The sequence below is a fragment of the Gavialis gangeticus genome, unplaced genomic scaffold, assembly GCF_001723915.1.
Source record: "Gavialis gangeticus isolate Ggan-Ray unplaced genomic scaffold, GavGan_comp1, whole genome shotgun sequence".
Taxonomy (NCBI): domain Eukaryota; kingdom Metazoa; phylum Chordata; order Crocodylia; family Gavialidae; genus Gavialis; species Gavialis gangeticus.
The window spans coordinates 22,774,489-22,797,478 of NW_017729002.1; the positions used below are offsets into that span (position 1 = coordinate 22,774,489).

The following is a 22,990-nucleotide window of genomic DNA, read 5'->3' on the forward strand; positions in this document are numbered from 1 at the left end:
GTTGGCATCACAATGAATTGTGAAAAGGCACAAACTACCCCAAGGGTGAGAAACCACAAGATAAGAACAAAGCAAATTAATTTTCTCAACCTTAACTAGGTAAATATTTAGCTTTTCTAAATTAATAACCTCAGCTCCAGGGCATGAGTGGGATTAACCAACATACAGAGAAGTTAAGAAATCTCCCCTTGGCACCAAGCAAGAAGCATCAACTGCAGGACTAGAGCCTAGATCACCTGGACCCCAGAATCATGCTTTACATTAGAGCGTGATACCTCTCAGAACAAAGCAAGCTCAGACAAGACCCCAAATATCTATAGTTCCTCCCCTTGAAAATGTAGAAGGCAAATTTAAGTGAAGCACAAGGAAATCAGGAGACAAGTATTTGTGACAGAAAATTAAAAGGCTTGGCAAATTTAACAATAAATACATTACTTATGCTATTCATGACAGCACCTTCTCACATGATGTTAAAAGTACTCAGACCTTACCCAGTGATTTGACACAGCAGGAGGCAGCATCCTTAGCACTGCTCAGTAGGCCTGTGTGAGTTTCCTGATTTGATCTGGCTGAAGCAGCTCCAAAGCTCTAGAGCTGCCTCAGCGATCCGGCCATAGGGTATAATGGAGAAATCAATGAAATATCTATAATTTTGTTGTTTTTTTGTCTGATTTGGATGAAACTTGCAGGGATGGTCGCCTCTGCTGAGAGCATGAAGCCTGCCAAGTTTCAAAATTGGTGCAGGGGTTAGGGGGGAACTGTACCCCAAATTCTTGAAAGCAAAACTCATGTGATGTGTATGTTACACCACAGGGGGGTGAAAACTGCAGGGGTAGTAGCCCCTGCTGAAGACACAAAGCCTGCCAAGTTTCATCCAAATCAGACAAAAAACAACAAAGCTACAGATACTTAACTGATTCCCCATTATACCCTATGACCAAATCTCTGAAGTGGCTCCAAAGCTTTTCCAAAGCAGTTCAGAAGCTCCAAACCACTTCAGAAAGCCTAATGAAGCCAGCACTTCTATCCGGACATGTTGCTTCGGATACTAAAGCGTCCAAAGCTTCTCCAGATCCGAAGCCTCACACAGCCCTACTGCTCAGGCGCTCTGACCTGCTAGTAACTCTGACCGAGTCTGTCACAAACTCCTGCATTACCAGATTTTGCTACAGCTTCTACCTTTTATCAAAAGATAAACATTTATGACCAGCAGTCGGGACTTTATATTTTTAAAATGTCTTTATATATATTTAAGAAAAAACAACTCATGAATTTGAGTGATTCAAAATATTCATGATTTTTGACCACTCAGGATTAACAATACTGTGGTAGTCACAGATGACCAGCTGATAAAAACCATCCAGCCTCACACTTCTGGTCAGAAAAGATTTTACTATGAGGCCTGAAAAAAATATTTTTTTTAATCCCAGGGGCAGCACTGCAGAATTGAATATTTCACATGGAAATTTTGTTTGTTTCCCATTTTCTCAAAAGCAGCAGCTGTTGGTTGCTGCCAAAGACAGGACAGCACAACTGGATGGACAACAGTCTGATCTAATATGACAGGTGTTATGTTCCTTGGGTTTTACAGTTATGGAACTACTTTTAAATGAAGAAGTAATCAATAATCTAACAAGTGCAAAATAATGTCCTTTTGTGAAAGTGGGAATCTGTGCAAGAACTGCACTTGGCATGCGCTTGTCTGTTCTGGATGGTGTGGGAGTTAATACATTTTATCTGTTTTCCAACAGAAACAGAACAGAGAATGAACAATCTAAAGACATCAGAAATTAAACTCAGCCCATGGCACCTGTGTGTGCAGAGAGCTCATTCTTTGATCAAACTTCAGCTTTAATGAGACTAATCCTGACCACCTAGGCATGGCAGAAGCACAGAAAGCCATGAACCACGTCTGACCACTCAGTGGCTTGTCATTTACCAAGTCTTCTAATAATACTCCTTCAAAACCAGAAGGAAGTGAGACAGAGGTTCTGACCTTTATTCACCAGCTCAGATTTGTCTCATCTCAGTGGCAACCAAAGGTTTTCTGGAGAAGATACCTGATGGCATGCAAGCAACAAGGCATGTCCAGTTTCTACTGTTCAAGCAAACCCATCAAAAACCCAGCTGAAGCCTGCTGTCTTGTTGACAGTCTCAACAGAGGAGCCACAGACTGTCATCCCCAGAGATGTTACCGCCAGGTCAGGGTTTAGTGGCTAGGCACTCACCTGGTGACCAAACAGTGATTCTGGTATCTATTCCCAATTACCTTAGGCCCCACTGACACAGCTTTGGCAGTGTAAAGAGGCAGAAATGGCCTTCCAAGAATCCCCCTACTAAAGGGGCTCTCCTTGGCTGGCATAAGGGCTCTGTCCTGACCCTGCTTTCAGATCTCAGCCAAAGGGAGGTCAGCATACAGTGCACAAGAGCTAATTCTCTGCAACCTAAGTCCCCTGCGGAGCTGTGACAAGTGAACACAGCCCTGTGACTGCTCCAGCTTACCCAGGGAACAGCAGACTACTAGCTACTCCAAAAGCTATGAAGCATAAAGGTGATCTAGAGTTTGGTCACAGAGGATACAATAACGTAGCCCTGGCTCCACAGTGCTGACACTATAGCCCCTTCCAGCAGCACTTGCCCATTTCCAAATGAAACAATTGTGAAGGTTTGTAAAATTGCAGGAGGAAGATGAATGACTGTCCACCAGGAGGCACAGTGCCAGATCTCCACCTCCCACAACAGAAGACAAGCAGGTGCTCTTCTTTCTCTCTATGCCCTTTTATCCCTTTTCCTCACCTGATTTAGGAAGACAAACTGTTCACATTTTTAAAACTCAGCACCCCATTGCTTACTTTACAGCCCAGCACAACATGAGCACTGTAGGAATTAATTAATACTCCACACCAAGCTATTTCTCCTCCTGAAAGCAGCATAGTGACAAGATACAAAGAAATTCATTCCACTATTGGGCCCTTCTAGGGAAACGCACTCACCCAGCTTTAACGAGACTAATCCTGAACTGACCCCTGCACAAGGACAAGCACTATCCTAAAATGGCAAACAGTCAAGGTAAGTGGTTTTGATAGCTTCTGATCCATTAATTTTGGGAAGACAAGATGGATTAAGTGCAGCTGGAAACACTTTTTGTAAGTTGGAGAGTCAGGCCTGAAGCACCCCAACCATCAGGCAGAAGAAGTTCCTGTTGGAGAGGTGTGTAATGGAAGAACAGCACCAGGTATAGGGGAACACAAGCAAGGGAGAAGAAGGGGAAGCAAGAAATCCCAGCTGTGGTCACAGACTGCATGCACATGGGGGGTAGGAACGATAGAAGCACTGATGGTGAAAGAGACTGTAGACTGCCACAGTATGACACACTTGAGCCCAAGAGCCCAGAGTATGACCATCTCTGAACAGCAGATTGGACTAGGCCTGTGAAGCTTCAGCTGGCAGCATGTGACATGGTATAAAGGTGCTCAGGAATGTTAGGGGTTAATGGCTTCCTGGGAAGAGGAAGCCAAACTGCTTCTATGAGGAAGGGCATCAAACCTCTGCTCCCACCTGGCCATTGAGAAGGCCTCAGTGATTATCATGTGACTTGATTTATGTTGGTTCTAAGCCTGGGAAATAAGGCAAGCCCTAGCAAACAGGATGTTAAGATGTACAGGAGTAGCTGAGGGGTTCTTTTCCTTTCCCTGGCTGACAAGACTGAGTAACAACTTGTATATCATTTACATGGTACACTGTTAAAGGGTTAACACAGAGTCTTTGCTGTTGCCATTAACTTTTATGCTCTGACAGAAGCAGAAATGTATTTCCTTACCCAAAAATTATGCTTGTCCCTGGCACTCTGGATGGTCTGTTACTGTAGGGTCTGTCCATGAAGCCAGAGCTGTCGGCACCGATGTCGTCAAAGGCAGAGATGGATGCAACTGGAAGATTGGATCCCATTTGGTCCTTCCTTTTCACTGAGCGTGTGCAGGGCTGTACCCTATAGCATATTTGCCAACTCTCTGACTCATCCATTTTTAGACTACAAGTGTTTGGGGCAGGAGCTGCCTCTGTTGGTTTTTATGTACTAGTACACTGGGGCTCTAATGCCTTTGGAGGGCTTCTCTGAGTATTAGACATAAATAATCATGTCCTGAGTGGCTCTGGCTCTTTGTTATGGAACGAGGTGTTGTCACTCACACAAGCCCTGGTCCTGTGTTGTGCCCCTCAGTTCTTCTGTAACAGTGCAGGACACATTTCCTGAGGCATAACCTAAATTTTACTGATTTGTTATTAAAGATGCCAGGACTGAAGCATTTTTTAAAACAACTAGCAAACAACATAAATTCTGCAGACAGACATGAGAGGATAAGACGTAGCTCAAAATTTGGTCCTCTCAACCTAAACCGTCACTTTAATTCAATGCACCCTGTAGCGATGGCCAAGCAAATAACAGACTTGCCGAACTGTACAAACATCAACCCCGTTGCAAGAGGTGATCGTTTGTGAACAGCAATCAGAAAGCATTCAGCAGCCATGCAGACAGGAGTGCTCAGGGACTTGAGTTGAAGCACAGCTAGGGGAGGATGTCCAAGGCTCAGGAAGGCCTTGCCGTCAGTTGGGTGCAGACCCTGTCCACATGAATTGCATGAGTAAAGGACCTATTCCATTTAGGGTCTGCTCGAGACAAACAGAGCATCCCAACATGCCCTTTATAACTATGCCCAGGCCAGAAAAATAGCTGTAGCCCCCAAAAACAATTGCATAAGGAAATTTTTTCCCCCAGTTTGTTTGTTTGTTTAGAGCAGATCCACTGACATCTCAAAAACTTGCATCCATTTTGACGAATTGTTCATATACAAAAAAGGCAAAATAAAATACAAAACAAGTCAAAGCATTTAGTTTTTAGACTATTTCTGTTCTTCTCTTAGAAGCTATTTCCCTGACACCTGGAGCAGAGGAACAACGAACCTCAAGTCCATTTGCTGCTGCACTACCCGCTACTGACCTGCAACTATTGCACAAAGGAAATGGATGCCTGTTTGGATAACAAGGGAGGTGGTGAAGCCTCCTGGACAAAGCACAGAGCTGGGACTCCAGGGTCCTAAGTTCTATTCCCACAGTATGGCACCAGCCCACTGGGATGTGAACCACTTCTCTACCCTGTGACTGAGTTTTCTTTCCTCATGTGGAAGAGGCTGGTGATGACACCTATCTTCTTGGTAAAGCCCTTCAAGGCTGAAAGTGCTATTGATGAGTTAGGCAGGGATCTTACTTATGTAAAAAGAAATAAAACCTGATCTCCATCCTTCCTGCCTGGTCACGTGATAATGATTTTGCCCCCATCATCCTGACCACTGCGGCTGACATTTCACTCTGCTATTCCTGTGTCTTCTGCAAGCAGGTGTATTGCGTCCATCAGTGCAGCACTTCATTTGCATCTCCCTACCGCACACAAAACTATTGCTATATATGGCTGCTCCAACTCAAAAGGTACCAAAGCACTGTCCTACGCAACCTCTTCTTCTATACAGATCATACAGGTACTAAATTCCTCATAAAGGCAGAAAGATGTACAGGAGCTCATCCCTTTCCCTTTGACAGAATATGCTGCCATTCCTTCTTTAGCAGACCAGCTCTCTCATGGTCTCCCTTAAAAGCCAGAAAGCAAAATGCATCTGAAATCAACATGAAAAGGTGATTCTGGCCTGCCAGGCGCAAAGCTTGGGCTGCACTGTGTCTCCTGGACAACACAGCACACTGTTGGAAGGAACACCACTGAGAGACCAAGAGAGGATTGGAGCTGGTCACTGAGGAAAACTACAACCACTCCCTACTTTCTCCCTTCAGAAGTCTCTTTCTTTCAGGGAGTATCTCCCAGCCGCAACCTATAATCAAGTCGTTAGTATTTACATCCCACTTCTGAAATTGCTTCCTTCCTTCTCCCGGCATCCAGGCCACAGTGTGCACTGCTGGCACTTTGCTGCCCGCCCGCCCACCCTGCTGTGACTCAGGGGCTGAGCGGTGGATGAATTAAGAGTCAAACATTCTTTCTAGCAACGGTGACTCATGAGCCAAGATTTTCTGCTGAAAGAGAGAGGCAAGTTTTCTCCAGTCATGCTACGTGTCTAATTTCCCTTAATACCAATATAGCTTTCCTTCCCTCCTGCTTCCGCTGCCTTATTCCACAATAAAAGGTGGTCTGCATTACTTCTGATTTTCTGCACAGTTTGGATAAAACCAACTAAAATCCTCTCACCATTAACTGCTACCCCTTGAACAACTCATGACCTGTCCTAAATGACTCATCCTACTAAAAAAGGAAGCTTTTTATTAATTATGAAGTATTGTAAAGGGTCTGACCCACCACACATGGACTTCAATCCAAAACCAACCATACATTTGAGGACAGGAGCAGGGAATTCAAACAAGGCTTTGGGGCCAGCCAGAAGGTTCAGGCTTAGATTCCTCAAAGGCTTCAGGTGCCTGGACCAAGTCCTTGAAATCTGCCCATTGAAGCCAGAGATGCTTTAGATGTTATCATTTCTACTGCCACAAGAGAGTACCGAGTTCTCCCAGAGAAAAGCAAGGGTACTAGGAAAAGCCCAAGACTGCCTCAGTTTATACCATGTCCCTCTGCTGGTATACTACTAGATCTAATGTAATGTTAGGAACAGATGTGCAACTGGTAAGATTTGTGCCCTGGGTGCAAGCACCAGTAACTCAGCTGTGGGGGAGGGGACGTCCAGTTGCTACTAAATCCTGTCCCCACAAGGACCTGACAACACTAATTTCAATGGCACCTCCCCTCACGGCAGTGACATCTTCCATGAGGAGAGTCCTTGCTCCCTACAGCCAAACCCTCGAGCCCACTCCAAATCCTGTCCTTTCCTCTGCCTTTGCCCCAACTTTCCTCCCAGAGCTGGGATCCCTTCAAACTCGGCATCTGGGGCTCATGACCCAGTTGCCCACTGCAAGTTATGCTACAGATTAAGAAATTAAAGGGGGTGAAGTCCTATTAGGTCTTAACAGTCACTAAGGATTGGTAGAGCCACACAGAGCCTTTCTTGGTAGTATGTGTTATACTTTGAAATCCACTCATACATGTATGCAAATTATACACTGCCTATTGTCATTTTCGGCTGTTTTTCCTGGATTCAGAGGCAAGCATTCAGCTCCTCCCCACTCAGCAGTACCCACCTCGCTCACAGTCAGAGCTCTGGGTGTGTGGTACAATTACTTTCCTATTTTGCTACTCCAGGTTGTTAGTGTTGCCTAATGACATGGGCACACAGCACATTGAGAAGAGCCAAGCCACCTCAAGTTCTGCTTTGCCAAGCACTCCACTCTGGCTCATCCCATGCCAGCCTTGCGCATCTAAGGCAGAATTTGTCCTCCTCCCAAGCCATGCAAAATGAGATGTTATTGAAAACCAGCAGTAAGGTTACCTAGCTCATTTCAAAGGGTTACCAAATTTAAACGCATGTTTCCAAAGATGAAAAGCCAGTTGCACAGCCTGCTTCTACTTCTAACCTGCCTCTGGAGGGTATGTGAGAATCCAGCATCTTAGGTGTCACTGTCTGATAATAAGAGTCTTAAGATCAGCTTTGTAAGATTTGTCAGCTGCTGACTGGTGAAACAGTCCTAAAGTAAGTTTGAAAGGACATATTCACTTGGAAGACAGAATTTTTCAGCCCAACCTATCTCTAATTTTCTCGTTGCTAAATCAAAACTATCGAGTGATGCAAAACAACCTGAGAAAACTGACAGTAGGGAAAAGCCACACAGAGCTCAGCTAAAAGCCTCTTTAGGTTTAAATAAACAAAGCTCAAGCAGCTCAGTCAAGCAACCAAAGCTAAATGTCATTTCTTCCCTTGGCACCATCACTCTTGTGCTAAAATAGAACAGGTTATGTTTGGTGGCTTGTCATATTCTTGAGGCACTGGGAAATCAGAGCCTATACAGCCAGGGGGAAAAGGTGACAAAGGGAAAGGGGATGGGTCTTCCATCAGCACACATCAGTACATCACCATCAGCACAAAGTTAGTTAAACTACAGGTAATAGCTGTAGAGGCAAAATATTCCACCTCAGCCCAAAGTGACCGTTAGAAGAACTACATCCATAAGTCCTAGTGCTGTGACAAAGCCAATCTAAGGGAGGACTGGCATCTGCACAGCATTACATACAAGGGAGGAAAGGGTTGAGAGTGAACACACATTACTCCTATGTTTACAGCCATATATCTGATTTTGAAGCAAACAGCTTCACCCATTAGCATGCAAGTTGTGCAGTGAAAAACACAACAGCCTAGCCCTCTGGCATTCTTCCTGCATACAGCTGCAATCAAAAATGCCAAACCATGAGCTGGTTTCAAGGTGGCACCTCAGCAAGTCTAAAAGTAGATGCTATGGCCAAAATTGACAATCTGTGCCTAGAGCTAAGCTCCTAAATTCATATTTAGGTGTCAGAACGACAGGAATCAGATTCTCAAAAGCTGATAAACAGCTGCATCCCTATGAACTTTGTGGTATTTACAAGTGCTCAGCACCACTGCAAAATTTCATAACTGGGTGCCAGCACCATTTCATAACTGGGTGCCTACCTATGCATTTAAGAGTTTAGCTTTTGGCACTGAAGGTCGAAAACCGTGCCCTACTTAAGAACTGCCCTAATGTATTTATAGGCAGTGAGGCACTTGCTACCTACTTGAGGTGACATTTTTGATGGGTTACATTCAACCCACCCACAATGGCATGAAGCAAACAGCCTGTGTCTGCTGCATTTCCCATGCAAGGTTGCAAGCAGAGGAGGGTAAATGCTAGATTTCTTGGTGTGGCTGCCCAACCAAAAACTGGAAAAAAAACCCAAACAAAAACAAAAAATATTCATGCCCAAAATGTTTACTGCAGCCTGAAACAAAATCTGCCATTGTGTCCTCCAGTGATTTAACCTTGTTTTTGTTACCCTTTCTAAAACCATGTAGGTGCATTTTTAAACAAAAGCAGCATCTCAGAATGCAATCCTGTGATATCTGTGTTTAGCATACCTACACTTCTACTTCTCAAAGATATGGCTCAACAGATCCAGCCTGCAAAAGTATTTCATCCAGGTCATGGGACTCCTCAACAAGCCAGGAATTCAGGTGCAGGGCCCACCACTGGAATCCAGGGTACAGAGGCCCACTGGGGATACCTTTCAGCAGCTGGGGGCTAGGGGGCATGCAGAGAGAGGGTGAGAGAGGGCTGCATTAACCTATACACTACATCACTACTGCTTGCACCGCCACCAGAGGTGGGTCCAAATCTGTCCCAGGAGGAGCCCCATGGTCCAGACCCAACTTAACAGGCCGGGCAAATTTGATATTCCTGTTTCAGACTGCGTATTTGCCTTTTAGGTGACCTGTGAAACTCCAGTTCTGACCCACTTGTAGTGACTAAAAGTGTACAAAATTTTTTGGACAACAGACAGAGTGTAAAACCCAGAGCCCTAGCCAAGTTCCCACTCAAGTAATTGCAATCCTCCTTTTATAACATGAGCCATTTGCTGTTCATTGCCAATGCACTCAGCAGATGGGATGCAGTCCTAGGGCTTCTGGACGTTGCACACCTTAAGCTCTCACGCTGGTTAGTATTTTAATGCCACAATATTAACAACAATGTTGGTTCAGGGTCTCATTTCACTCAGCGTACTACAAAACAGGAAATTATTTTAAACATTAATGAAAGACCGTTTTAGGCTGGACGTAACGAAAAATTTCTTTACTGTCCGAGTCCCCCAAGGCCTGGAACAGACTCCCCCCAGAGGTGATGCAAGCACCTACTCTGGACACTTACAAGAAACATTCGGATGCTTGTCTTACTGGGATCCTTTGACCCAAGCTGACTTCCTGCCCCTTGGGTAGGGGGCTGAACCTAATGATCTTACAAAGTCCCTTCCACATAAAAAGTCAGGCTTGAAAGTTTCATCTAATAAGTGTCTCTGTTGGGAAATGTGGCTAGTCCACAACTCTCTTTCTGACTCTGTTACATTCTGATCCTGTTTCTTTAAGACTAATACACCTAAAGGGGGAAAAGGAAAAGGAAGTTTCTGTCTCTGATACTCATGGTGCCAGTAACCAAGTGAGTTCTTGTCAGCCAGAGATCACTCAGCAGACGTCACGAAAGGACATGCACAGAGCAGGCTATCAAAAACAGAGTGATTTGAATATAAAAGACAGGGAAGGGAAGGAAAAGTGGGGAGGAAGGGACAGTGCTGAAAGAGGCAAAAAGGTAAGAAACCCATAGGGACAAAGGGGTCACAAAAGCTAATGCAGGTAGTAGGATAAGAATCTGTAGTCCCTGTTTAGAACATATTCAATACAATCCAGCCTGTGGATGATTTCTTGTTCCACAATTTCAAGTTTGAGTCGGCTTTTAAATTTTCACTGTATAACAGTGAAGGTCAGTCCTGGCTTGCAGACAGCCCCCACAACTTCATATGGCACCTCTCAAGCAACAGGCTATTTAACTCCTACTCTCACAGAGGCACCAGCCCTTTGCATCAGACCCAGATGCAAGTTGTGCTCTCTCAGCAATACATACCACATCATCACTGAGCCAAATAACACAGATTATGACATCCAAGATTCACTCACCTGACCCTTGACCCATACCATATATGCCAACACCTGCCTACAGTGCCCCTCTGCTGTCTATGCTGGATAGACAGGGGAATCAGAGCTCTTAAATCTTTCTATGAGCAGAATGGGTTTTACAGTTGGCAACATCTCAAGCATGAATGAGAGGCTGCCTGTAGTGTGGTATCTAGGAAGTATTTTCATACCCCCGAGCAGTAACTAACTGTTTTGGTATTGTTGCAAACTACAAATGTGTTGAAAGAACTCTGATGTCCTACGAGGAATTTCTCAGAAAGGACTGGTGAGGCATCATCTTTTTCAGGTCCGGACAACCTTCAGAGCTTTCTCAAGCTCTTCTCTGGAAAGTTTCACTCAGTCAGGCTGTTTGGGGTCACCTTGCTTCTGGAAGCCATGTCTCTGTCCAAGATCTTGATCCACATTTCCAGCAACCTAGTGCACTGCTGCACAGAGACCTAGCCAAAAACCTGGTAATGTCACAGGAAAAACACAGATTTCATGAATTCCCCCTTGGATATAATTGTTCTGTCTAAGCATGCAACAGGAAGCAAGCTAATCAAAAGGGCTGTGTGACCTGAGATTATACACCAGTATAATCAACCTTTTTAGACTAAAGGCGTCCACCATTAGATCCAAAGGCACCTCTGCAAAACTTATGTTAATTGAGCAACACTCCATTAAAAAAAACAAACAAACTTATTTATTAGTGCTTACTTTCTTGCAGAGGGCCAGGCAGTAGAAAAAGGAAGAGAAGAGGTAGGCAGGGATGAGTCTGAGCCTGCACTTAACTGCTTATCTTCTCATTCCTCACACATGGTTTCTCTCTTCACACCTGGTGGCACTCTTCAAAGGATCTCCCAGTACCCCAGGACATCTTTGCACCCTTGCTGAGAAATCAATGCTATATAGTATAAAGCCACCTTCTTTAGAGCGGTCTCCATTTTTGCATCTATTTCAGGAATATTAGGAACCTACATTTGTGGCCAAAGGAAGATTTTTAAATAGAAAAGATTGTCTAGTAAATGGATAATCTGAGGTTCATGCACAGGGTAGGGGCAATCATCATCAGAGGTCTGCTTGGAGGCCTCCCATCTTGCATCATTCTTGAATGGTAAATACACCCTCTCCAGTGATTAATATAGTGCAATAAGGTGACCGGCTCTGACAAACACCACAGAGCATTGCCACCATACTTAATCCACAAATACAGTATATTCATTAGTCCAATCTTTGCTCTTGTCAAAAATCTGTGCTCTGGGTCTTACTTTCTAAGACTGTTGTTACAGGTTACCTTTAAACTGTTCTAAACACGTGCAATGTTAGGTGGTGTTAAAGTTAAAAAAATTTCAGAGCAGTCGCACATGAAGGCTTAATACACAACTGAGACTTGCACAACTGTGCACAACTGTAACTTGCCACTAGAGGGCCTAGCCAGCAGGAGCATGGCCAGGAGCCAGAACTCTATCCCCCCTCAGAGTGGAGCCCTGGGGGTTAAGCGTGGCAAGAGCATGAAGCCCAGGCAAGCACGCCTAAAATCTCGCCACACTCGGTGCTAAGCAGCCCTCTCCCCCTCTGGAACACGGGATGCTGGGGAGGGAAGCCATGCCCCCCTCCGCCAATTCTCCTGACTAGAGAAGAGCCACCCAGATACAAGGAAAAGGCTTAGCCCTCTGAGGGGAGAGCCACATGCTTGGCCCCCAGCCCAGGAGCCCAGATTGGGTGCCCTGTGATCCTTGGAGATGGCAGGGTGGCACCATATGTGCTGGGGTCATACCCACAGGCAACAGATGGCTTGGGGCCAGTACCACCCCATAGGCAGTAGAGTTTGGGAGGGTGGAAAGTTTGCCCAGGGTAGAAGGGCTGGGAGCCATGCACCCTGGAATGCTAGATAACTGCAAATTGGTCATCTCCATGGAGCAGACTAACAATATCCTAGGTAGCATGATCTAGGTAGAATGACTCAAAAGATAAAGTTATGTCACTTTGGGTAAGGGTTAAGATAGTTAGAGGGCACTTAGTGCCATTTAACACCCTTAAATGTGTGGATGCTCCCATTTTAAGTGCCTTTAGAATGGTTTAAAGGTAACCTGTAACACCACCTTAAGTAAAAAGAATACATTTTAGATCACCTTTTTTTGCTTTAGGTCACAGCTTTTTGTATCAAAAAGTCAAACTCTGTTAACAGTCTTGCAGATATGCAGAGAAACTGACAGTGTAAGACTAAACCAAAGGGTGAGGCTCATAGAATCAAATGACTGGAAGGGGCCTGTAAGATCATCAAGTCCGTGGTCCCCTGCCATGGGCAGGAGGTAGTTGGGCTCAAGCAAGCTCAACGAAAAGCTGCTCCAGCCTCCTCTTGAACACATCCAAGGATGGCAACCGCACCACCCCTGCTAGAAGTGTGTTCCAGATTCTTGATACCCTTACAGAAAAGACATTTTCCTAATGTCCAACTTAAATTTTTCCTCAATTAGCTTGTGCCGATTGGTTCTTGTCCCCCCTGGGGGTGCCTTTCTGAAGAGTTACTCCCCTAGACCTTGGTGTTCACCCTTGACATATTTGTAGGCAGCTACCAAGTCACCTCTCAGTCTTCTCTTGCTCAGACTAAACAAACCCAGTTCCCAGAGTCTCTCCTCATAGGGCCTATCCTCCAGGCCCCTGATCATATGGGTGGTGCTTCTCAGTACTCTTTTGAGCTTATCCACATCCTTCCTGAAGTGTGGTGCCCAGAACTGGACACAGTACCCCAGCTGTGGCCTCACCAACACCGAATAGAGGGGAAGGAGCACCTATCTGGATCCGTTTCAACTCATTAGCTGATGCACACCAGAGCTCTATTTGCCCTGCTGGCAACTTCATTGCACTGTTGGCTCATATTCATGTTCTGGTCAGCTGTCACCCCCAGGTCCCTTTTAGATGCAGTGCCAGCCAGTGGGCCACCACCCATTGTATAGTTGTGGTGAAGGTTCTTCCTACCCAAATGAAGGACCCAGCACTTGTCCCTATTGAACCTCATCTGATTGCGTTCAGTCAAGGTCATCCTGGATCCTTACCCTATCCTCAGATGTGCCCACATTTCCTCACAGCTTGGTGTCATCCACAAACTTGATCATTGTGCTTTCCACCCCCTCATTCAAGTAATTGATAAAGATGTTAAAAAGCACAGGCCCAAGCACTGATCCCCGAGGGATACCACTCGAGACGGCCCTCCAGGATGAGGCCATCCCATTGATTACAACTCTCTGCGACTGGCCCCTGAGCCAACTGCCAACCCACCTCACTGTAGACTGGTTTAGGTCAGTACCCTCCAGCTTAACTGAAAGGATCTCATGGGAGACAGTATCAAAGGCCTTGCTGAAGTCTAGGTAAATGATGTCACAACTTCACATCCCTTGTCCAGCTGGTTAGTTACCTGGTCACAGAAGGACACGAGGTTTGTTAGGTATGACCTACCCTCGACAAAGTCATGCTGGTTGCTTCTTAACACCCCACTAGTTATGAGCTTGTGGTTGATGACCTCCTTGACAATTTTTTCAAAGATTTTTCCCAGGACCAGGGTTAGACTAACCAGTTTGTAGTTTGCAGGGTCATCCCTCTTCCCTTTCTTAAAAATGGGTACCATGTTAGGCCTCTTCCAGTCGTTCAAGACCACTCTTGAGTTCCATGGCTCTTCAAACAGCTTTGCCAGAGGCCCTGCTATGAGCTCAGCTAGTTCTTTCAGGACTCTCGGATGCAGGTCATCTGGCCCAGCAGACTTGAACACACCCAAATGTTTTAAGAGTACCCTCACCTGTTTGGGACTGATTTCATGTGGACTGTTGTCTTCCCCATATTCCCTGGGCCTCTGGACGGGTGAACACCTCCTGTCTGATTTCAGGAACGCTGATGTGAAGTAAGTATTTAGGAGCTCTGCCTTTTCATGGAGATCAACTGTAGACTGCCCTCCCCCACCACACACCAAAATTCATGCAGTCTGGTACCCAGGCTCTAGGTAAATAATCTCAGCAGCAGTGAGATGGATGAAGTCCTTCAACCAGAAACCAGGGCATGTTGCATCTGCAACATGACTGACATCTGTTGCTCCAACCTATGAGCTGCCATGGCAGCCAAGAACCCCTGCTCAAATAAAGTCTGTTTTCAGCTGCTTACTGCTTCCCGTGTAGTCACATAACACACAGCAGTTTGACAGTTCACATGTTGCATTACCCCCTCAGCTAGTATACGCCATGGGGCTCCATGAAAAGACATCAGTTAGAGAGCTAGCCCATCCATTGTTAATTCCTTTATATTTTCCACAGATGTGACAAGTCCCATACAAAAGCAGTTTTCCATTCATTTTTGAGACTGCTTTCCAATGATGGGTATGCACATTTCCTTCATAATCTCAGAGCGAGCTCTACTAAGATTCCACTTTCTACTCTCTTGAGGACTGAGCTGACAAACCCTAACCCTTCCCCTCAGAAGACCTTGTTATCCATTTAAGTATTTTTTAAAGCCACCACTATAAACCCTCATCACGGAGCATAGCTAGAAGGTTCTGTCTACGGGAGATGTGGAATGAGAACAAAGGGAGCTGTAGGTCAGGATACAGCTCTGTGACTACAGCTCTGGACTGAAAACTTGCTAGGTGCTGCAGGTCACAGGCAGTAATGAGTGCAGGAAACCTGAGCACCACCTACTCATGCACTGCTTTAGCAAGCAGAGGCTGCTCTGGAAAAGCAGCCCTCTACCAAGCTGCGATTTGAGCTCTGCTAATACAGGCACAATCCCTCAAGTTTGCAAATGCAATACTTTCTGCCTAGCCCCTCAGAGAAAGGTGAGTTTGCATCCCTGGGCATATTTTTAAAAAGTAGAAATTTTAAAGACAGAAGGCAACCTATTTATTAAGATGCGTAAAGTCCCTTGAACGTGAGAAGCACCACACAAAAAACTCATACTACCTTATTTTCTTTTGTGAGAATTCCAGTTTGAACTGGGTCTTACTGGTCCTGTTTGGCAAACAGGCTTTAGAGCATAGCAACAAGTCCACTGGTTCCCTAGCAGAAAACAGGGAAGTAGCAAACAGGATTCTAACAGAGTCCTAAAAAGTCCAATACAGGGGTCTGAAAACTAGGCTTTTTTGCCTCTGAGCTAATTTGAGCCTGCAAATGAGGAATCTGGACATCCTATTTATATTCCTGTTTTGCCAACATTATCATTCTGCTATGAAATATGCACAGAAGGCAGCTCCACAAAGCTAAAGAAAGCTACCATATAAAGAGTAGGTGGGGTCTGACAGGCAGAACAAACCCTTTTAGGTACCTGCAAGCACATTTTTACTACCTTTGCTTCATACGTTAGATCTCTGAAGGCTTCTAAGTATTCAGAATTGGGACCTTGGTGTTACAACAGAAGCCAGATCTAATTAAAGAAAGCATTCTTAATTCTTGTTTCCCAAAATAGATACGGTTGGAAAAAAACAGGCAAAACACCACCCAATCAATTTGGGTGAAAAGTGACAGTTTAATTTCAAAGTGTTCCATGCTTCAATCACAATTTTACTTTTGTAATCAATTACATGCAATCAAGGGAGCAAGGAGACATACCATATCACCAGGTGCATGCAAAGGGCTTGAGTCTGTGCTGCTTTGCAGTGCGCAGTCATTTACATATGTCCTGCACGGGATATAAAATTCCAGCTACACCAAGTTCTTCCCTTGCTGGCAGCGGCCCAAATGTGAAGAAGGGTGGACGTGCATGATAATGGAGAATTAAAGTGCAGAGACGGGGACAATGTTTCCCTTCAAATCAATTTCCCCTTCCTCACTGATACAACCTTGATCTACAGGTGTGAGGTTCTCCACCAAAGCAATGCCATTTAGGATTTTTTTTTTAAAAGTCATACCCCAGATCAACAACACTGGCCCCATCCACATGTGTGTGGATGTTTGGTTCCCTGTGGATAACCAGCGGTGGTGCACCTTGTGCCACCGCTAGTTGTCCCCGGGGAATACCTGTCCCCCACACACTCTGGCACGCAGCAGGTTACCCTGGGTGAAGTAGGGGAGCCTGGGGCTGGCAGTGCGCTGGCCCCAGCAGCCTTACTTGAGATCCTGGAGGCTTCCCAGGGCTGCAGCAGCGGCAATCCTGCTGCGTGAATCCTGGCCGGCAGTCGGAATGCTGCTCCAGCCAGCCAGGCTCCAGTTCTGAGTGGCACATGCTGCTCCTGTATGTGCCACTCCGCTTTTTTTAGTGGGTTTTTTTTGACCTCTGGATACCTCCACCTCCTCCCCCACACCATACACACAGCTCCCTTGCAGCATGGAGAACAGATGAATGTTCATCTGGAACACACTCATCTGGACGGGGCGTATATGGGCAAAGGCCACAGTGCAGAAGCAGTTTTACTGGCAACATGCCCTTGTGCCACTACTGGTCCATTTTGTTTTCATAACTGGGATAACCTGCCCCCATAGCTATGTCCACCCTACCAGCTTCTGCATTCTCAAGTTGGCCAAGGGTATGAAAATGCATAGTCACCAACTGGGGTTACTCTGCCAGGAGAATCTCCCAGTGTAGACACTATTATAACAGCAAGTACATTCTCCTACTGGTACAGGCTAGCTTGTGGGGGACAAATTGTGGTACCTGTATATTTTGCTGGTATAACATACCTATATCCATAAACTGATAAAATACCCCACTGTGGATGTAACCTACATCACCATAAAGACAGCTGGAAGATACATCCATACCATCAAACATTTTCTAGTGTATGCAAGGTGACAAAGCCAGGAAGGTAAACTTTCCATCTCTCTTGGACAATATGCCTGTGGGAAGGCGGAACAACCCAGGGCTGCATTCCTCCCCAACTCCAACGTCTGGAAGTCTATATCACCCAAGACCGTCTTCCCACTGTATGGGGGTGTGGGGGGCAGTAGGATAGGGAGCAACAAGGTTATGGAGATCAAGTGACATCACCAAAAGGAAGCTCCATCCATGGCACAGGCTTGCTCTCTACACAGCCCTTGGTTTATGTGCCCAGCTGCAACAAAGCCATTTCCCAGCACTTGCAAACTCTTCCTCACCAAAACTTAAGCATCCCCAAGACCAGTCCTGAACCAGCACTTTAAAGAAAAACAGGTTGATATCAGGTATGCCCTGAATTTACACTGAAGGAGGGCAGAGGAGTAATCTGATCTCCTCTGCTGTCTCCTTAGTTTTACAAACTCATGATCCAATCTAAAACTCCACAGCTATGGACAAGCACTCCAGACTACAAGATGGGGGAAGCAGCTAGTCCTATCCCCTGTATTCTCCAGGTGAACCTGGTGAATGGCTGGTGGCAACAGCAGCACATAAGGTCTTGTTGTCTCACCCCTGACATGCAAAGCAGAGACTTCAGGAAGAAAGTTGTAAGAGAAAGAATACATACACCATGATCCAAAATAGCAAGATGAGTGAAAGCCCATCATCTCATCTGCATAGATACTTAAACACTGAGCAGAGGATCTGAGTGCTTGGGTCCCTTGCAAGGAAACGGTAAGAGATGCTATAAAACTATTTTATACCATGTCTCTCTTGCCAAACCCGACAAAGTTGACAAGAACTAGACAGACGTATGTGGGGAAAGATGAGAAACAAAAGTGCAAACACAGGAGAGTGCCCCACCCTCCACGCACAGCTTGTGTTTGGAGCTGGAAGCCCTCCAGTGATATTTTCTGCTGCACAAAGCTGGCATCCATCCCTAGCACCTCTCCAAAAGACAAGTCCCACACACAGGTCAGAAGGTGAGTTTTGGGGAGAGATATTTGATCAGAATGTCACTGATGTTTTGCGTTCCCACCCAACAAAAAAGCATCCCTTTCAAATTAATATAAAAGAAACATTAGTAGCAAAGGCAGCAAAGACCCCATCAGAACTCACCAACAAACAGCTTGAACACTCATGGTAGAATAAACCACACATGTATCCACACAAAGCATTTTCCACATGCAACACAACCAGACATGTATATCATATCCCCCATGCACTGTTCCTTATACATCTGGGTTGCCTTGGCATCTCCAGGCACAATCCTAACAGCCCCCTACCCCCACTGAAGGCTGTATCGAGTCACGGAGCCCACCAGCAATTTTAAACCAGCATGACAACCCCTATATGCAAACACAGCTTCCTTTATTGATGTACACTGTGATCACAAATGACTTGGGATGAAGTGAACTATATGTATGTCTGTGTCCTTTGTAGGGGGAGAGGGGGGAAAGAGGAGGGGGGTTGGAAATCTCACCACCTTTATCCCGTCCCCAAAATGAATATGCAGCTCTTTGCACCAGCAAGCCTTGATGCCCATTAGGAACTATGCAAGGAGGTTAATGGCACTAGGTTCCCCTCAATCTCAGCAGATGTGGTATGTCTGCAAACAAGAGACTCCATTATCACTCCCACACATACACTCCTTGAACTTAACCTGTTAAACAAGCCACTGCTCTTTGTACAAAACATACTTGGCTCCCAGTCTCAGAGTTCTAGTCAAAAGGGTACCACAGCCATTTACATGTTACCTACAATAGCTTTAATATAATGTAGTTGAGAGAACAGGTGCAGTAGTCTGATACAAAAAAAGACAGACAAGGAGAAAAGAGCAAGTATGCATGCATGCAATTACAGAACGGATGTCTGAGTTGTGGTTACAACTACAACTCATTCCCAGCTGAGAACAGACACTGATGCTCAGCATCTGGTCCATGCTGACCCCAAAGACAGATGGAGTCATGTGTGCAGTAACAAAGACATGTAGCCACCATTTATGCCACCATGCCCCAGCCCTATCCTCAAGTCCCCATCACTGTAATGACAGAAGAAGAATGCCTCCCCCTCCTGCCTCCCCCAGGGCACAACGACCCACAGACACAAGCACACACACAGATGTGCTGGGAGGGAGCAGTGGATTTCTGTCCTTCCAGTACCTGCATTCATTGACACTACAGCAGTAGCTGCCACTGCGCCGGCCACTCCGCCGCTCTGAGCGGAACTCGGTCCTCGACTTCCTCAGGCTGAAGTACTCCGTGAGCTTCCCAAATGAAGACATGGCACCAGGGGTGTCCGAGCGGGTGCGCACGTACATCCGTGTGCGCTAATCCAGACGCGCACTCACACATGCTAGAGCCTGTGTGCATTCACCACCACATGCATTTCACCAGTGAGGGGCGAGGCAGGGAAGGAGTGCTAAGAGTCAGAGAGAGAGAGAGAGAGAGAGAGAGCGAGCACAAGGCAGGAGGAGTTTAGTAAGGAATTACTTGTTGGACGGTCCACAATTTGTTGCATGGCGACATGTTTCAAATGGAAAAGGAAGAAATAAAGCTCAGTGCGTTAGTAATCAGTAAGAAAAATCCAGGGAGAGGGTGCGCTGCTGCTTTTTACTGCAGCTGCTGCAGAATTGAATTAGGGAGAAGGAAAGAAAAAAAAAATCCCCTCTGGAAAGAATCCCTGGCAGTGACGGCATGTATTCACAGCTCCTGCTGTGAACAGCAGCTCATCGCAGACACACTGCCACATTGGAAATATATTAACCTGGCCTCTAAGGATGCCCACAAGGTGTGGAAGGCATCCCAGGTCTCCATTTCATTTTCCCTTGGACAACAGGGATGTGAAGAGACACTATCAAACTTAGTGGAAGCTGATAATACACACGCACTTAAAGGGAGCAATCTGTCTAGATATATTTCCGATGAGTCCACCATCAGGTTGTCTGGGCACTAAAATAAGCTCCTTGCAGGGTTATTCCTCTTGCAGCTATTCAGCTTATCAGTTTTTGCCTTCTCTGTTGCCTTCTGATGCAGAAGCCATCCCCCAAAGATAAAATCTCAATAAATTATTTTCTGGCTTGTCACCAACTGCCTGAGTGCAGGGAAAGGCTAATGCTCTTAAACCCAGTAAGAACGATATGTACAATAACTGAAGTCTGCACTCTGACCCTCCAACACCTTAAAAATGTCGGCAGCAAGAAGCAGCAGCCACAGTCAGATACACGGAACTCCACAAATCAGAACAAAAATCTTACTCAAAATTCTTGCCCTACCTAGCTGCATTTCTGTAAGCATCTTCAGGGTCTCTCACTAGCTTTGCTGAAAGCGGAGAGACAGCTATGTGAGGACTTCAAAAACTCACTAGAGCCCCACTGAGCAATGATGGATTAAGTCTGAAAATGCAGTGAGAGAAATGCATTTGGTTGAACAGAGAGAAAAATGCACATGCACAATCATACAAACATGCAAATAATACACTTAAGATATCCAAGGAAACGGTAGAAAAACAACACTAACTTAAGTAGCAAATCAGCAACCTGCCTTTGTGTCCTTATGTTCCCTCCGTTGCAGATGCCATATTAAAAATAAAATGTTAATTGCTATTTTTCTGCCTACAGCCATCCACTGCAAACAGAACCTACTTTCAATGAAGGAGGAGCGTCCAACACTGCAAACCTGCTGTGCAAATTTCTGAATCCTGATTCATTCCTCCCTCCTTTTCACTTGGGTTCTCATTCATGCCTGTATCTGGATTAAATGCCTAAAACAGCAGGGTATACAATACCAAAAGGAGAGGCTACCAGCTGCTCCCCAACTACAGCACAGCCACTGGGAGTGAGACGAACTAAGCTCTACCTGAGAACTGATGTACAGCCCCTTTCACACTCCTACATGCCAGTAGGCTACTTGCAATTGTTAAAAGCAACTGTCACGTTTGGGGTCATTCTTTTTGGGCTCTATTTATTTTTTTTTAAACATCTCTGCTCCTTGCATCTCAGCTCCATGAACTGACATTATTCCAGCAGAATAAAATAAATGACTGAGTCTGCTTTCCTCTAAGCAAACCTGTGAACAAAGCAGTAATCACCAGTACACAATCTTCCCCTCCTGATCCACCATAGGCTGGGCTTGTTGAGAGATGCCTGAACATTATTACAGCAAGAACAGGAAAGGGGAAGGTGGGGGTAAGAGGGAACAAGGAGAGAAGGGGAAAAGAAGAAGAAGAGGTGGGAAGGGAGAAATAAATAAACAAACAGACAGATAATAGACCCAAATGACTCCAATGTGCATAAAGCACCTGCTGGCTCCTTTCAGCCAAGCAGCCTGGAAAGGTTTTGTTGTGGCGGTAAGCAGCGGCAGCAGCTACGGCAGCAGCGACAGCATCTCCTCTGCAGTCTCTCAATGAATCTGTCTCCTCTCATCCCCCGCCCCTTGGCATGCCTGGCAGCAGGTAGAAAAACTCCAGAACACCTTCTCACTCCCATGAATGTCTAATGAGAGGCAAGTGCGGGCTGGAGAACCTGTTTGCTTCACCCACCTTATGTCCGGAGAACCTCTCTCACTACTGCCCGCCCCAACCGAGTCCCTGTCTGCCTGGATGGGGCAGGAATTCTTTTCAATCACTTCACGTGCTGAGAGATGGATTAAGACAGTGTGTTTGCTTGAGCTCGCTCACACTCTCTCTCTTACACACACACAGTAGCTTACTTTTTACCTCTTATCAGCTGCCAGATTACCATCTTCAATGAAATGCAACAGTTCAAGGGAGGGCCAAAAGAACAGAATCAAAGTGGAAAGGGGGCTAAGGAGGCAAGAGAAAAAGCAGCTTAAGGGGAACAAAAAAAGAGAGAGAGAGAGAGAGAGACTGACACAGAAGGGGACAACTGTTTTCCCTGCACTAAACATGAAAGCCATAATGCCAGCTCTCTGTAGAGGCAGCCAGGGTTGCAGGAAGCTTGCATACCTCTGGAGGATTATGATAATGGTTACCTGGAGCAGAAGAAATGATGTGCTACTGGAGCTGCACAGAGGGCAAAGGGGGGAGGGGTAGTAAAAAACTAAAACTAAAAACCATACAACCCAGCCAGGCTTGGGGAGCAACTAGAAAAAAAGAAAAAATAAACCAGACAGTAGGCCTGTGCGAAGAGGCTAGTATTCACTTCGGATTCAGCCAATTCAGGGGAAAACAATTAGATTTGGCGATTTGAATCACTGTCCCAAATCAATTCGGCCGAATCTGATTCGGAGATTCAGCTACTGCCAAATTGGCCGAATCTCTGAATCACCCAGGCCCCATCCCATTTGCTCTCCCAACCCCACCTGCCCCAGCTCCCAGCTCTTTGAAAAAAAGCCCCAACTCACTGACTGCTGCCCAACGGGGGGGGTGGAATATCCCACTGCCCCCACACTGCATGGGGGGCTGTACCACAAGCCCTCCCAACCTCTGTCTGCTCTCCTGGCCCCTCCCCATGGCTGCCCTGCCCACCCCCGCTCCCGGCCCTTTAAAAAATAAAAAAGAAGCAGCCCTGACTCACCAGCTCCTGCCAGGCAGGGAAGTCTATCTCCGCTGCCCCATGCTGC

General features: G+C 45.8%; 1 protein-coding gene across 5 annotated transcripts in view; it reads right to left on the reverse strand.

Annotated features, from left to right (window-relative positions):
- The window catches only part of LOC109290847 (ankyrin repeat and fibronectin type-III domain-containing protein 1-like), a 680,006-nt gene that overhangs the window by 472,156 nt on the left and 184,860 nt on the right, over positions 1-22,990 (reverse strand). For 2 of the 5 annotated variants that reach the window (XM_019507656.1, XM_019507653.1), the window contains exon 1: positions 19,571-20,007. The exons of the other annotated variants lie outside the window; for them this stretch is intronic. In XM_019507656.1, the coding sequence (XP_019363201.1) occupies positions 19,571-19,728 (158 nt within the window). In that variant the 5' untranslated portion in view covers positions 19,729-20,007. Of the gene's footprint in view, positions 1-19,570; positions 20,008-22,990 lie in introns of those variants that run through there. 5 annotated transcript variants of the gene reach the window in all.